The 12068-nt window shown below is 39.8% G+C and overlaps 1 protein-coding gene across 7 annotated transcripts in view; it reads right to left on the bottom strand.

Annotated features, from left to right (window-relative positions):
* Fancd2 (FA complementation group D2) overlaps window positions 1–12068 on the bottom strand; it is a 65468-nt gene that overhangs the window by 12291 nt on the left and 41109 nt on the right. For 6 of the 7 annotated variants that reach the window (XM_074044399.1, XM_074044398.1, XM_074044400.1 and 3 more), the window contains 6 exons: window positions 10977–11093; window positions 9494–9622; window positions 9251–9369; window positions 4257–4367; window positions 2186–2316; window positions 282–375 (listed from right to left, as the gene is read on the bottom strand). In XM_074044399.1, coding sequence (XP_073900500.1) covers window positions 282–375; window positions 2186–2316; window positions 4257–4367; window positions 9251–9369; window positions 9494–9622; window positions 10977–11093 — 701 coding nt within the window. The remainder of the gene's footprint in view (window positions 1–281; window positions 376–2185; window positions 2317–4256; window positions 4368–9250; window positions 9370–9493; window positions 9623–10976; window positions 11094–12068) is intronic. The other variant, XM_074044404.1, reaches the window with a different exon arrangement.

The following is a 12068-nucleotide window of genomic DNA, read 5'->3' as shown; positions in this document are numbered from 1 at the left end:
TAGGGCACAACTGCAGACTTTGCTACTTTCTTTGGGTTTAACAGTAAGAACAATGGCAGAAAGCAGAGGCACAAGATCTTATGATCCAGATTCTAAACTGTGTTCATTTTAAGTGAAGTATGACTACTTTGTTTTGTTTTCTCTCTTTTTTTTCCTTGGTAGTACTGGAGTTTGAACTCCCTAACAGAGGTTAGTTCTTAGAACCTGAAAAGGTGAGGTATCCAAACAGCAGAAAAATGGAAAAGGCTATTGGACTCACTGGAAGAAAATAAACACCTTACCAAAGCAAATCGTGGAGCTGGTCATTAAAGATGGTGCTCTTCTCTTTCTCCCCATGTGGCCACACCCGACAGAGGAATTGTTTGGCCAGGGAAGCTGTTGGAAAATAAGACAAAGGCAATGAATGTATGAGAAAATGATCTCGCTCCTTTTAAAAAATGTATTCTTGATGGAGATGTGGTTCAAGTGACAGAGCACCTACAAGTGTGAAGCCCTAAGTTCAAACCGCAGCTCCACCAAAAAGAAAGAAAAAAGAAAAAAGTATCCTTAAAATTGTTTTTTTCCCCCCTCTCGAAAATTCCCTTTTGCTTTAGCAGTACTAGAGTTTGAACTGAGGGCTTCACACTTGCTAGGCAGGCACTGTACCATTTGAGCGACTCCAACAGCCCCCTTATGTGTTGGTTATTTTTGAGTAGGGTCTCTTGAACTATTTGGGTGGGCTGGCTTTGAACTGAGATCTTCCTGGTCTCTGCCCCACAAGTAGTTAGGACTATAGGCATGAGCCACTGGTGCCCAGCTTGGCTTTCTTTGGTGGTACTGAATTTTGAACTCAGGAGCTTGTGCTTGCTAGGCAGGCCCTCTATTCACTTGAGTCTTGCTCCAGCCCTCCTCTCAAAAATTCTTAATTGTGCATATTAACGGAGTATAGTGTGACATTTCAGTATATGTACATAATGGGTAATGATCAGACAACCTCATTCTTGTCTTTCAGGAATGATTATTGACCAAAAGATAATTGTTTCAAATTTACTAAGAAGCTTCTGGTCAAACAAACAGCTTTTATCTTTATTTATTTATTTATTTTCTGTGGTACTGGGGTTTGAACTCAAGGACTCACACTTGCTAGGCAGGGTGTTCTACCACTGTGAGCCACGACCCCAGCCCTAATAAGAAGTTTTTAGGAGATACCTTTTAAAAATTTTTTTGGTGGGACTAGGGTTTGAACTCAGGGCATCAAGATTGCAAAGCAAATGCTCTACTGCATGAGCCACGGCTTCAGTCCAACAAGATTTTAAAAAGCTGCTATATACCTGTCCCACTGAACCTTCTGCCAGAATTAGACCCACTAATGTAAATACAACATGTCCCACTCCTCATTCCTTCCTGAAACACACAAACATGAGCATACACAGACATATAGAAGGTTGCTGCTGGGCAGTCAATCTTGATCCTCTTGGGTTTGTCAACAGCAGTGAACTTCCCTGTCACACCATACTCCTCCCCACCCACCTTTACTCAATAGGGAATAGTAATGGTTGTTTCACATAAGCCTCTTACTTTCCATTTGTGTTACCAACTAGAACGTACAATCAGCACGTTACATTCCAAGAGTTATGATAAAAGACAGTTAAAGATTATGGAAGGAACCAGAACTTCCTTTACACTGGATCCTAATTTCCATCTCTTCCACTTTATTAACCCCAGGGTTTATGTGTCTTTTTGTCAAATGTCTCAGGTTAAAAAAAGGGGGAGGGGTCTGAAGGTGTGGCTCAAGTGGTACAACATTAAGTACAAGATCCTGATTTCAAACCCCAGTACTGCCAAAAAAATTAAAATAAAAAAAAGGATATGATTAAAACTTAAGCAAAATGGAAAATCATCTAGGGTTTGGGGTGTAACTTGGTGGTAGAACACATGCTTAGCATTCATGAAGTCCTGAGTTCAATCTCCCCATACCAAAAAAAAAAGAAATAATTTGTCCAGTTGACCTAACAAATGTCACCAAAGCATGCCAGAGCTCCTTCTGGGATTATAGCCCTCCTGGTGCAGAAAGAAGGCATTTCCAAGGTTATGTGGGGCTTTACATGTACAAGAAATACAAAATTCTGGGAAGCCCCAAGTTTACAAGCACGAGATATTAATCCTATTCATGACAAAAGAAAAAAAGAGAATCTGGGCCAATTACCAATTTTTTCTTTCTTCTGAGTAGGAGCTATAGATTTCTCTAAAAGGGCCATCAAAATTCTGAGGAGATAAAGACCACACTGGAAACTGGGAATATTGTAATGGAAATTTTGCAAGTAATTGAAGCTCTGGCTGTAAGGAAACAAGAAAAAACCAAAATAGCATCATATGTACTAAAGACAGGTTTAAATCCACATGAGTTACCTAGTGACCTTTAAGTGTTTGATGACATAATCAGAATTCTTCTCACTTTCAGGTACTTTAGTACCAACTGTCTTTTGAGCATCTTGATAGAAAACACTAACTTTGTATGGAGAAAGTCAGAGCAGAAGAGAGACCCACATATGGAATGCTGGCTTTGATGGGTCATGTACTCCAAGAAACCCAAGTGCCATGCAAGTATGTGCAATCCTGGATCAGTTATTTGCTCTTTAAAGCCTTAGGGAACACAATGTGGAAGGAAATTATAAGACAGAAAGCTTACTTGTTTTTAAGGAACATTTTGCAAACAGTCAGTTTTTGATCCAGTGAAATAATGAATAATGGGAGATGGAGAGTTATAATTGGTCCAAAACTACCATTAAAATAAAACTAGAGGGCTGGGGATTATAACTCAGTGGTTGAGTGCTTGCCCAGCATTCACAAGGCCCTGGGTTCCATCCCTAGCACCAAAGGACAAAAAACCCTTCTCTGACACACAGCTGATGCTCTATATAATTTTGCTGGGAGTATAGCTCTGTGGTAGAGCACTAAACTACCATAAGTGAGGCTCTGTGTCAAGTCCCAGTACCACAAAGACAAACAACTAACCACCTCCACCCAAAAAAAAAAAAAAACAAAACCAAAAACCCAGAAGCCAACTCCTGATTGACTAGTAAGAAGGAACTCAAACAAAATAAGTCTTATGTTTATTTTTTTGTTTTGTTTTTGATGGCACTGGAGCTTGAACTCAGGGCATCATGCTTGGTAGGCAGATACTCTACCACATGAGTCACTCCACTAAACCTGTTTTATGTTGAGTATTTTTAAGATATAGCTCAAGAACTATTTGCCCAGGCTGGCTTCAAACCATGATCCTCCTGATCTTTGCCTCCTGAGTAGCTAGGATTACAGGTGGGAGCCACTGGTGCCCAGCTTTCCTCTTTTTGAGTTAAGAGTCTTGCTATGTTGCCCAGGTTGGTCACAAACTGTGATCCTTCTGCTTTAGCTTCCCAAGTAGCTGGGATAATAGGGGTACACCACCACACCTGGCTGAAGTAGTCTATTTAAAATGAAATAAGGTCATATTCTACAGGCAAGGATTGCAAGCAGTGATTGCTACCCAAGATGTCCTAAGCTATAGAGAAGTAAGAGAAAGACCAAGTCATGCTGGTTAAAGCTAGATAAGAGACTGAGACTGGGAGCCTTGCCCCTTACACTGCTTTTTTTTTCTTTTTTTTTTTTTTTTTGGTTATGGCACTGGGGTTTGAACTCAGGGTTTACCCTTGCTAGGCAGGCGCTCTACCACTTGAGCCACTTGGCTAGCCCTTACATATTGTTTCCTTACCTTCTTTTCCCACTGCCTACCCCTCACCATATATGGTCTTCCTCTAAGACTGGTGAAAGGGACTGGTAATCAGTGATAATTAGCTGCTACCTACATATCCAGCTTTGCTGGAAGACAGAGTGGGTCCCTGGATGATCAAGAGTTGACTAAGAGCCAGGATTGATGTTCACAACTGTAATCAACATATTCAAAAGGCTGAGATAGGAGGATTGAGAGTTCGAGTTCAGCTGACACTACATAGTGAGACCCCTCCAAAAAAAAAAAAAAAGGTGTTAACTAAAATGTTAATATTTTTAACATAATTACCTGAAAATATAAAACTTACAGGCTGATGTATGCTTGAATATTTAACATGATTTTTTAATGTTTTAAAATTTATCAGAATATATAGGTGAAAAAACTCAGATAAAACTGCAAATATTAATTTCCTTCATAACTATGGACATACAATATTTTTCAAAGAAATAGCACCAATACAGCCTTAGGAGTTTCTTAGAAACACTCTCAGATACACAGTATGACCTACCTGACCAGTTCCTCCAAGGGCTGTTCGTGTTCTATCTGCTTCATTCGACTGGCAAGGACCTCAAGGGCTGGATATAGGAAATTATGATTTCCAAGGTGAAAAAATCCACTCCTAAAGCAAAGTCAAAGATGGTTTAGCTTAATTTCAGGAAAATTACTTGGGCAGCATTTGAGGATCCTGGCCTCCAGGCTGTACCAGGAACAAGTGAACAGAGTTTGAGGGGAAAAAAAAAAAAAAAAAAGAACTGAAAGTTCTAAGTATCAGATTAGAAGTTGAAGTGTGCCCTATTAGTCTCTCCTTAAAGAGCTAATAGTGCTCACAAGTTTATTTTCAAGGGAAAAAGAACTCATTCCCTACATTTCAGAGATAAGTTTGAGTCTTCTCCAAAAGCAGAAGTAATTTTGCCAAATTGCCAAATCAATGTTCAGGTCACAACAGATGCTGAATAAAGTATCCCTTTATTAATAGGTTAAGTCTTAACAGTTCTGTCCTTCCTTGCCCCATCCTTCTCAAGTCTAGACTACCACTCAAAGCCATGCCCTCATCATCATATGTGTAGTTCATGGCAATTCCTTTTGACCTTTTTTTGTTTGTGTGTATCCCTTTCTGTCTCATACATTCCTGTCCAAAAGATCTTCTTAAAACACAGCCTTCATTCTATCATTGCTGTGATAAATACAAACAAAATCCTTCAAAATTGCTTCTCTTAACATTTAAATTCTTCTGCCTAACCTTCAAGACCCACCAAAATATGACTCCTAGATCTTTTCCTCCAGATATGTTTTCCTTACACCAATAGTAGTTGCCATTCTTTTCAACAGATTTCTTTTTTTTGGTTGGGGGGAGGTGGCAGTAGTAGAGTTTGAACTCAGGGCCTCATACTTGCTAGGCAGGTGCTACCACTTGACCCACTCCGCCAGTTCTTTTTTTGTGTTGAGTATTTTTGAGATAGGGTCTCTCAAACTACTGAACCTTGATCCTCCTGATTTCTGCCTCCTGAGTAGCTAGGATTACAGGTGTGAACCACCGACACCTGTTTTTTTTTTTTTTTTTTTTTGTAGTTCTGGGGTTTGAACTCGGGACTTTTGAGCCATACCTCTGGCACTATATTTTTGGGGGAGGGGGGAGATGGGACAGTACTAAGATTTTGAACTCATGGCCTAGTACTTGCTAGGCAAGTTCTCCTACCACGTGAGTCAAGCCTCCAGCCTACAACAAATGTATTCTTTTTATTTCTCATTTATTTTGTGTTTTGAGTCAGGGTCTTGCTATGTAGCCCAGGCTGGCTTCAAAATCACGATCTTCCTTCCTCAGCCTCGAATTTTCTGGGAATATAGGCAGGTACCACCATGCCTGCCTCAACAAAAATATTTGCAGGGCCTACAATGTGTCAGCTGCACCCTCCAGTCTTGAGGTATACTTGATGTACAATAAATTGTGTATTTAAAATGTTAAATTAGATCAGGTTTCACTTGTAGGCCCAAGAAACCATCACAGAATGAAGATAGTGAACATATTCATTACCCCTACAAAGTTTCCTTATGCTCATTTGTATCCATTCTGCCTCCTAACCCACCACCCATCAGGCGCCACTGATCTGTTTTCCATCACTACATGATTATGTGCTTTTCTTAGAATTTTATAAAACTGGGATCAAATACTATGAACCCTGTAGTCTTGCATAATTCTTTTTTATCCATGTTGCTACATGTAGTATTTCACCATGTAGACATAGCACATTGTTTACATATTTACCCACTGATGGATGTCTGGGTTGTTTCCACTTTGGAGGAGTACAAATTAAGCTGCTATAAACATTCCCATTTCCCTTGGGTAAATACCCCAACCAGTGGAATAGGTCATATGCTAAGTATATGTCTAACTTTTTAAGAAACTTCCAAACTGTTTTCCAAAGTGGTTGTTCCATTTTACAGTCCCACCAGCAGCATGTGAGTGGACCAGTTACTTCACATTCTCTCCAACACTTGGCAGGGTTAGCCTTTTTCACATACCTATGTTAGTGGGTGTGCTTACTAGCTCACTGATTGGGTTTTTTTTGTTGTTGTTGTTATTTTTTCTTTTTTTTATTATTATTGTGCTGGGGGGGGCTTACTAGATCATTGTGCTTTTAATTTCCATTTACTTAATAATACTAATGAACAACCTTTCATATGTTTATCTGCCATCTACAAATCTACTCAATGAAGAGTCTGTTCACATCTTTTGTCAGGCATTGGTATTAGTACTAAAGATGTGTAGGACAGTCCTATATCATACCTCTGTGAATGTAAAATATCTCACATCTGCTTTATGATATGTACTAGCAGCTGCTTTATCAGAGATGTTTTTAATGTTACTCTAGAATGTTTTCTTTCTAGAGGATGATCAAAAAATCTATTAAAAAAATTGGTGCCACCTGCCCACCCATATTTATTGCAGCACTATTCACAATAGCCAAGTTATGGAAACAGCCAAGATGCCCCACTTCTGACAAATGGATCAAGAAAATGTAGTATCTATACACAATGGAATTTTATGAAGCCATGAAGAAGAATGAAATGTTATCATTCGCTGGTAAATGGATGGAATTGGAGAACATCATTCTGAGTGAGGTTAGCCTGGCCCAAAAGACCAAAAATCGTTATGTTCTCCCTCATGTGGACATTAGATCAAGGGCAAACACAACAAGGTGATTGGACTTTGATCACAAGATAAAAGCGAGAGCACACAAGGGAGATATGAGGATAGGTAAGACACCTAAAAAACTAGATAGCATTTGTTGCCCTCAACGCAGAGAAACTAAAGCAGATACCTTAAAAGCAACTGAAGCCAATAGGAGAAGGGGACTAGGAACTAGAGAAAAGGTTAGATCAAGAAGAATTAACCTAGAAGGTAACACACATGCACAGGAAATCAATGTGAGTCAACTCCCTGTATAGCTATCCTTATCTCAACTAGCAAAAACCCTTGTTCCTTCCTATTATTGCTTATACTCTCTCTTCAACAAAATTAGAGATAAAGGCAAAATAGTTTCTGCCGGGTATTGAGGGGGTCGGGGGAGAGGGAGGGAGTGAGGTGGGTAGTAAGGGAGGGGGTGGGGGGAGGAGGGAGAAATGATCCAAACATTGTATGCACATATGAATAATAATAAAAAAAAAACTGGTGCCAGATACCACAATAGAAAAAAAAATTCAAAATAAAAAATAAGTGTAAAGCCTACAAAAATGACTGATATTTGCCTTCATGTACTTTATAGTCCAGCAGGGAAGACAGGTAAAAACAAGTAATAATAAGATATGCTAAGTGTTTTTTCAAGGTACCAGGGCTTTAACTCAGGGCCTCATTCTTGCTAGGTAGGTGCTCAGCTGCTTTAGTACTTGAGCCACTTCACCAGCCCATAAAATGTGATAAGTTCTATTGCAAGAGAATTAATGTGTCAGAAAAGATGACTCTGAAGAAGTGAAGTTTAAGTTCATATCTCAAGGGATTAGATGAAGTGTGGTGACCCTGGTAGAAGGAAGTGTGAAACCTTTCAGATGAAAGGTATGTCGAGTCCCAAAATGAACTCAGTATGTTTGGAGGGAGAGGGGAAGACAATGGCTGAAACATCAGGAGTCAGACAGGAAACCTGAAAAGCTAGCCAAAGAGTTTGCACTCAAGAAAACTCTAACAGCAATAGAGACCAAAACTGGGACAAGATCAGACCCTGGGTTTGTGATGGGAAGATCACTGTGACTCTTGTGTGAAGAATGGACCAAGGCAGAACAACTAGAAGCAGATGGTCCAACTGTGAAACTAATCTAGCGCACATGAGAGATGACAGGAGTCTGAAAGCTGTCGGAGGGTGAGGGGGCAGTGTGCACAGATGGCTACCTAGATGTTATGTAGAAGGAAAAAAAACCACCAGAGTTTGAAGATTCAAGTGGGAGAGAAAGGTGGAGAATAAAGGGAGGGAATAAGAGATAACTCCTGTCTTTTGGCTCAGATAACTGACGATGCCATTTACTAAGCCAGGCAAAGCTGAGGGAAAGTTATGGTACATTCTGTTTTAGATGATGAGTCTGAGGTGCTGATGACACATTCAAGGGGGTGTTGAGTAGGCAGTTGGATATAAATGCCTATAGCTCAGAAGAAAAAATTAAGCATAAATTTAAGCTTGGATAAAGTTGCCCAGAAAATCTGTCCAAGAGGACAGATGGGACAGGGCCTACCTCTGAGGAGCAGAAGTATTTAAGGGACATAATTCCCTTATTTCTACTTTTGCCCATGCTGTGCCTTCCAACTCTTTCCTTGAGTTCCTTAAAGTCCATCTACCCTTGAAATGCCTGATCAAGTCTCACTGCTTCCATGGTGCCCTGAAATACCCAAGCATACACTGTGTTCAGCTCTTACCATTTAATATGAGATGTACTTACAACTTGTTTAAAACAATTTGTCTTCCTTTTGAGTCTCCCTCCTCTCTCTCTCTCTTCTCTTCCCCCCCACCCCTCTTCCGTCTCCCTCTCTATTTCTGGCAGTACTAGCGTTTACCACTTGAGCCATGCCTCCAGCCCTAGAAACAATTCCTCAAGTAACAGCCTCCTTGGTTATTTTTTATTTTATTTTTTGAGAAAGGGTCTCACTATATTACTGAGGCTGGTCTTGACCACATGAGCTTACACAATTCTCCTGCCTCAGCTTCCTAAGTAGCTGGGACTACAGGTGAGTGCTGCTATGCTGTTTCTCCAGTTATTAAAGACTGCTTGCTACAAAAAAACGAGAAAGCATAAGATGGCCAGATTTGTTATTGTTTAGTTCATCAGCAAATCATCAAGTTTGTCAAATAGTGGCTCCATAAGACTCAGGGTGTAAGATCAAATGAAAAAGAATAAAGCACCATGGTTGCATAAGGTTTGGGGCCTTTCCTTCTCTTCTATATCCTAGTGCCCAATAACCAAGTAAAAGCAAGTACACACTCGTTTCTCCCTGCTATCATACTTCTCATATATACTCACCAAGCAAAAAGCCCATGGAAAATCTGCAGCACCCTCTGATAACAGGAAGACATTATGTGGTACTCCTGATCTTTCACTTCTGGCCTGTCAACCACACCATGATTCTCAGCAACTAAAGACTAAAAAGGAAAAGGATTTTAGGATAGATGCTCCAGCATCTATCAGTTGTTCTTAGCCAAAAATGAATGCTTGTATTCACTTAGAGATTTCTAAGTCTCTATAATGACAAAATAGTCTTCTGACCTGAAAATAGTTGTGAATGTTCTCCAGATGGTTACACATTGGAGCCAGCAGTTGAACAACACAATGAACAATTTCTTGAGCGGATTTCTGATGGAGATGTGAAAATCCAATATTCCGGCTTCCTTTATTCTAAAATAAATTGAGAATTATGGGGGAAGAAACTGTTAGACAGATTCTCTGAAATTAAGAGTTTGTTAAAGAATTCAGTCAAACTTGTGGTCCCAGGTAGGAGTAGACAGGAGAAATTAGTTGCTTGCCTAAGAATACATTTTGATAAAGGGACAGATAATCTTGCTCCATTTCTAAATAACCAATAGAATGGCTTTTGTAGAGTAAGAACAGTGTATTGGCCCAGGCTGGGGGCATGGCTCAAGTGGTAGAGCATCTGCCTAGCATGTGTGAGGCCTGAGTTCAAACCCCAGTACCAAAAACAAAACAAAACAAAAACAAACAAGTATTGGCCCATCATAACTACTGTTCACACAAACATTAGGCATCATTTAAGCTAACAGGAATGTCGAGCAAATAATACAAAGAAGAATGAATCAAGTAACTAGATATACTAACATTTGAAAATTGATACCCAAGACTTTCAGTTTACTGTTTCCACCATGCAACTGCTTTCCCATATGCTAGGTACATGTTCATACCTTGTATACACATCTGAGATTCTGGCCTCTCGATGCAGCCAACTGAGGCTTAGGTACAGGCTTAGTTTGGGAGGCTATAAAAACCAAAACCTGAGGGCAGGGTGGTATAACTTAATGGTATAACACTTGTCTAGCATTCATAAGGCCTTGCGGTTCATCTTAAGCACCACAAAAAAAAGAAAAAAAAAAAAAGCCCTGAACAAAGATCAAGATTCAGATTTAGGAATGTTCAGGGCATTCAGAAATAAATTTCTTGTTTTGGGCGTTTTTTTTTTTTCTCTTAGAGGTTTCATTTCAGTTTTTTTAAATTGCTGTTGTTTGGTTTTTGTGGTGCTGGTGATCAAACCTGGGGCCTGGTGCAGGCTAGGCAAAAACTCATATCACCAAGCTACACCCTAGCCCCAGAATTTTTTTTTTTAGTAAGACTGAGATTTGAACTCAGGGCTTTGCACTGGCAAATCAGGCACTCTATCGCTTGAGCCACACCTCTAGTCCATTTTGCTCTTGTTATTTTACTGCTTGAGCCACTCTGCCAGCCTGCTCTTGTTGTTTTAGAGATAGAGTCTTGTGAACTATTTGCCTGGGCTAGCCTTAAACCATAATCTTCTGGATCTCAGCCTTCCAAGTAACTAGGATTACAGGCATAAGCCATTGGCACCCAGCCACAGAGTTATTTTTTAAGGCAAAGTGAGTTTAGTCTAGCAATAGAGCTGCCACTATGTTACCCAGTGATCCAAGCACAATGCCAGAGAAAGTGACAACTTATTCACCACTAAGACCTGCTTGTTTCGAAATCCACTAAGCCTGTGTCTTATGCTTCTATTTCTACTCACCTTGAGGAAGGGGATTCTCTTGGGGAAAGAGGTTGTCAGCATATTCTCTAACTTCTGGGAGAGATCTTCCAGCAAGAAAAGCAGCTCAGGGGGTCCAAGTTGCATAACTTCTGTAGCCTGTCGTATGGAAGAAAAGAGGAAATCATTCCAAGTATGTCATACTCATTGTATTTTTGGTATATTTCACGTTCATTCTTCCCAATGAGTAAAGAATCTGGCTTCTGATTAAAAAAAGGGAAACATTCTCCCCTCATATAAAAAATGGCTATTGTGTTCTATCAACTTATCAGAAAGTGAAAGTAAGCCAGGTGTGGTGGCACATTCCTATAATTCAGCTTCAGGAGGTAGATGACAAGGAGGATGACAAGTTTAAAGCCAGCTCAGGCAAAAAAGTAGTGAGATTCTGTCTCAAAAACAAAATAAGGACAAAAGGGCTTAGGGGCATAGTTCAAGTAATAGAGTGCTTGCCTAGCATGCACAAGGCCCTTAGTTCAATCACCAGAAACAAAAGTCAAAATACAATACATTTGAAAATAAAACAAATTATAAAAATAGGAATCCAAGCCAGTATAGTTTAGAAGACACATTTTTTCTCTAGAAATAAATTCTGTGTATCTTCCCACTTGGGAACCAAGATATACTTCCTAAATATTCAATGATAAAAAGTGACTAATTTGGCTAGGCTCAGTGACTCATGCCTATAACTCTACCTAGTCAGGAGGCAGAAATCAGGAGTAAGGAGGTTCCAGGCCAGCCAAGGCAAAAAGCAAGACAAGACACCATCTCAATAATAATTTAGGCTTGGTGGCATGCACCTGTGACTGAGGCCGTAGGTAGGAGAATTGAAGGCAAAAATGTCAGACCCTACCTGAAAAATGCCTAAAGCAAAAAAGGGCTGCGAGCATGGCTTAAGTGGTAGTCACTGCCTCGCAAGCACAAGCCCCTGAATCCAAACCCCACTACTGCCAATAAATAAAAGTAAATAAATGAATAAATAGAACAAAAGTGACTAATTGAAGGTAATTATACCTTTCAGACTTTCTTTCCCCTAATGTTTTACTACTATTAACTATAGAGAGGATCTTTCAGTAA

The sequence above is a fragment of the Castor canadensis genome, chromosome 10 (assembly GCF_047511655.1).
Source record: "Castor canadensis chromosome 10, mCasCan1.hap1v2, whole genome shotgun sequence".
Lineage (NCBI taxonomy): Eukaryota > Metazoa > Chordata > Mammalia > Rodentia > Castoridae > Castor > Castor canadensis.
The sequence above is the reverse complement of the archived record's forward strand: the minus strand, read 5'-3'. Positions and strand labels throughout refer to the sequence as shown.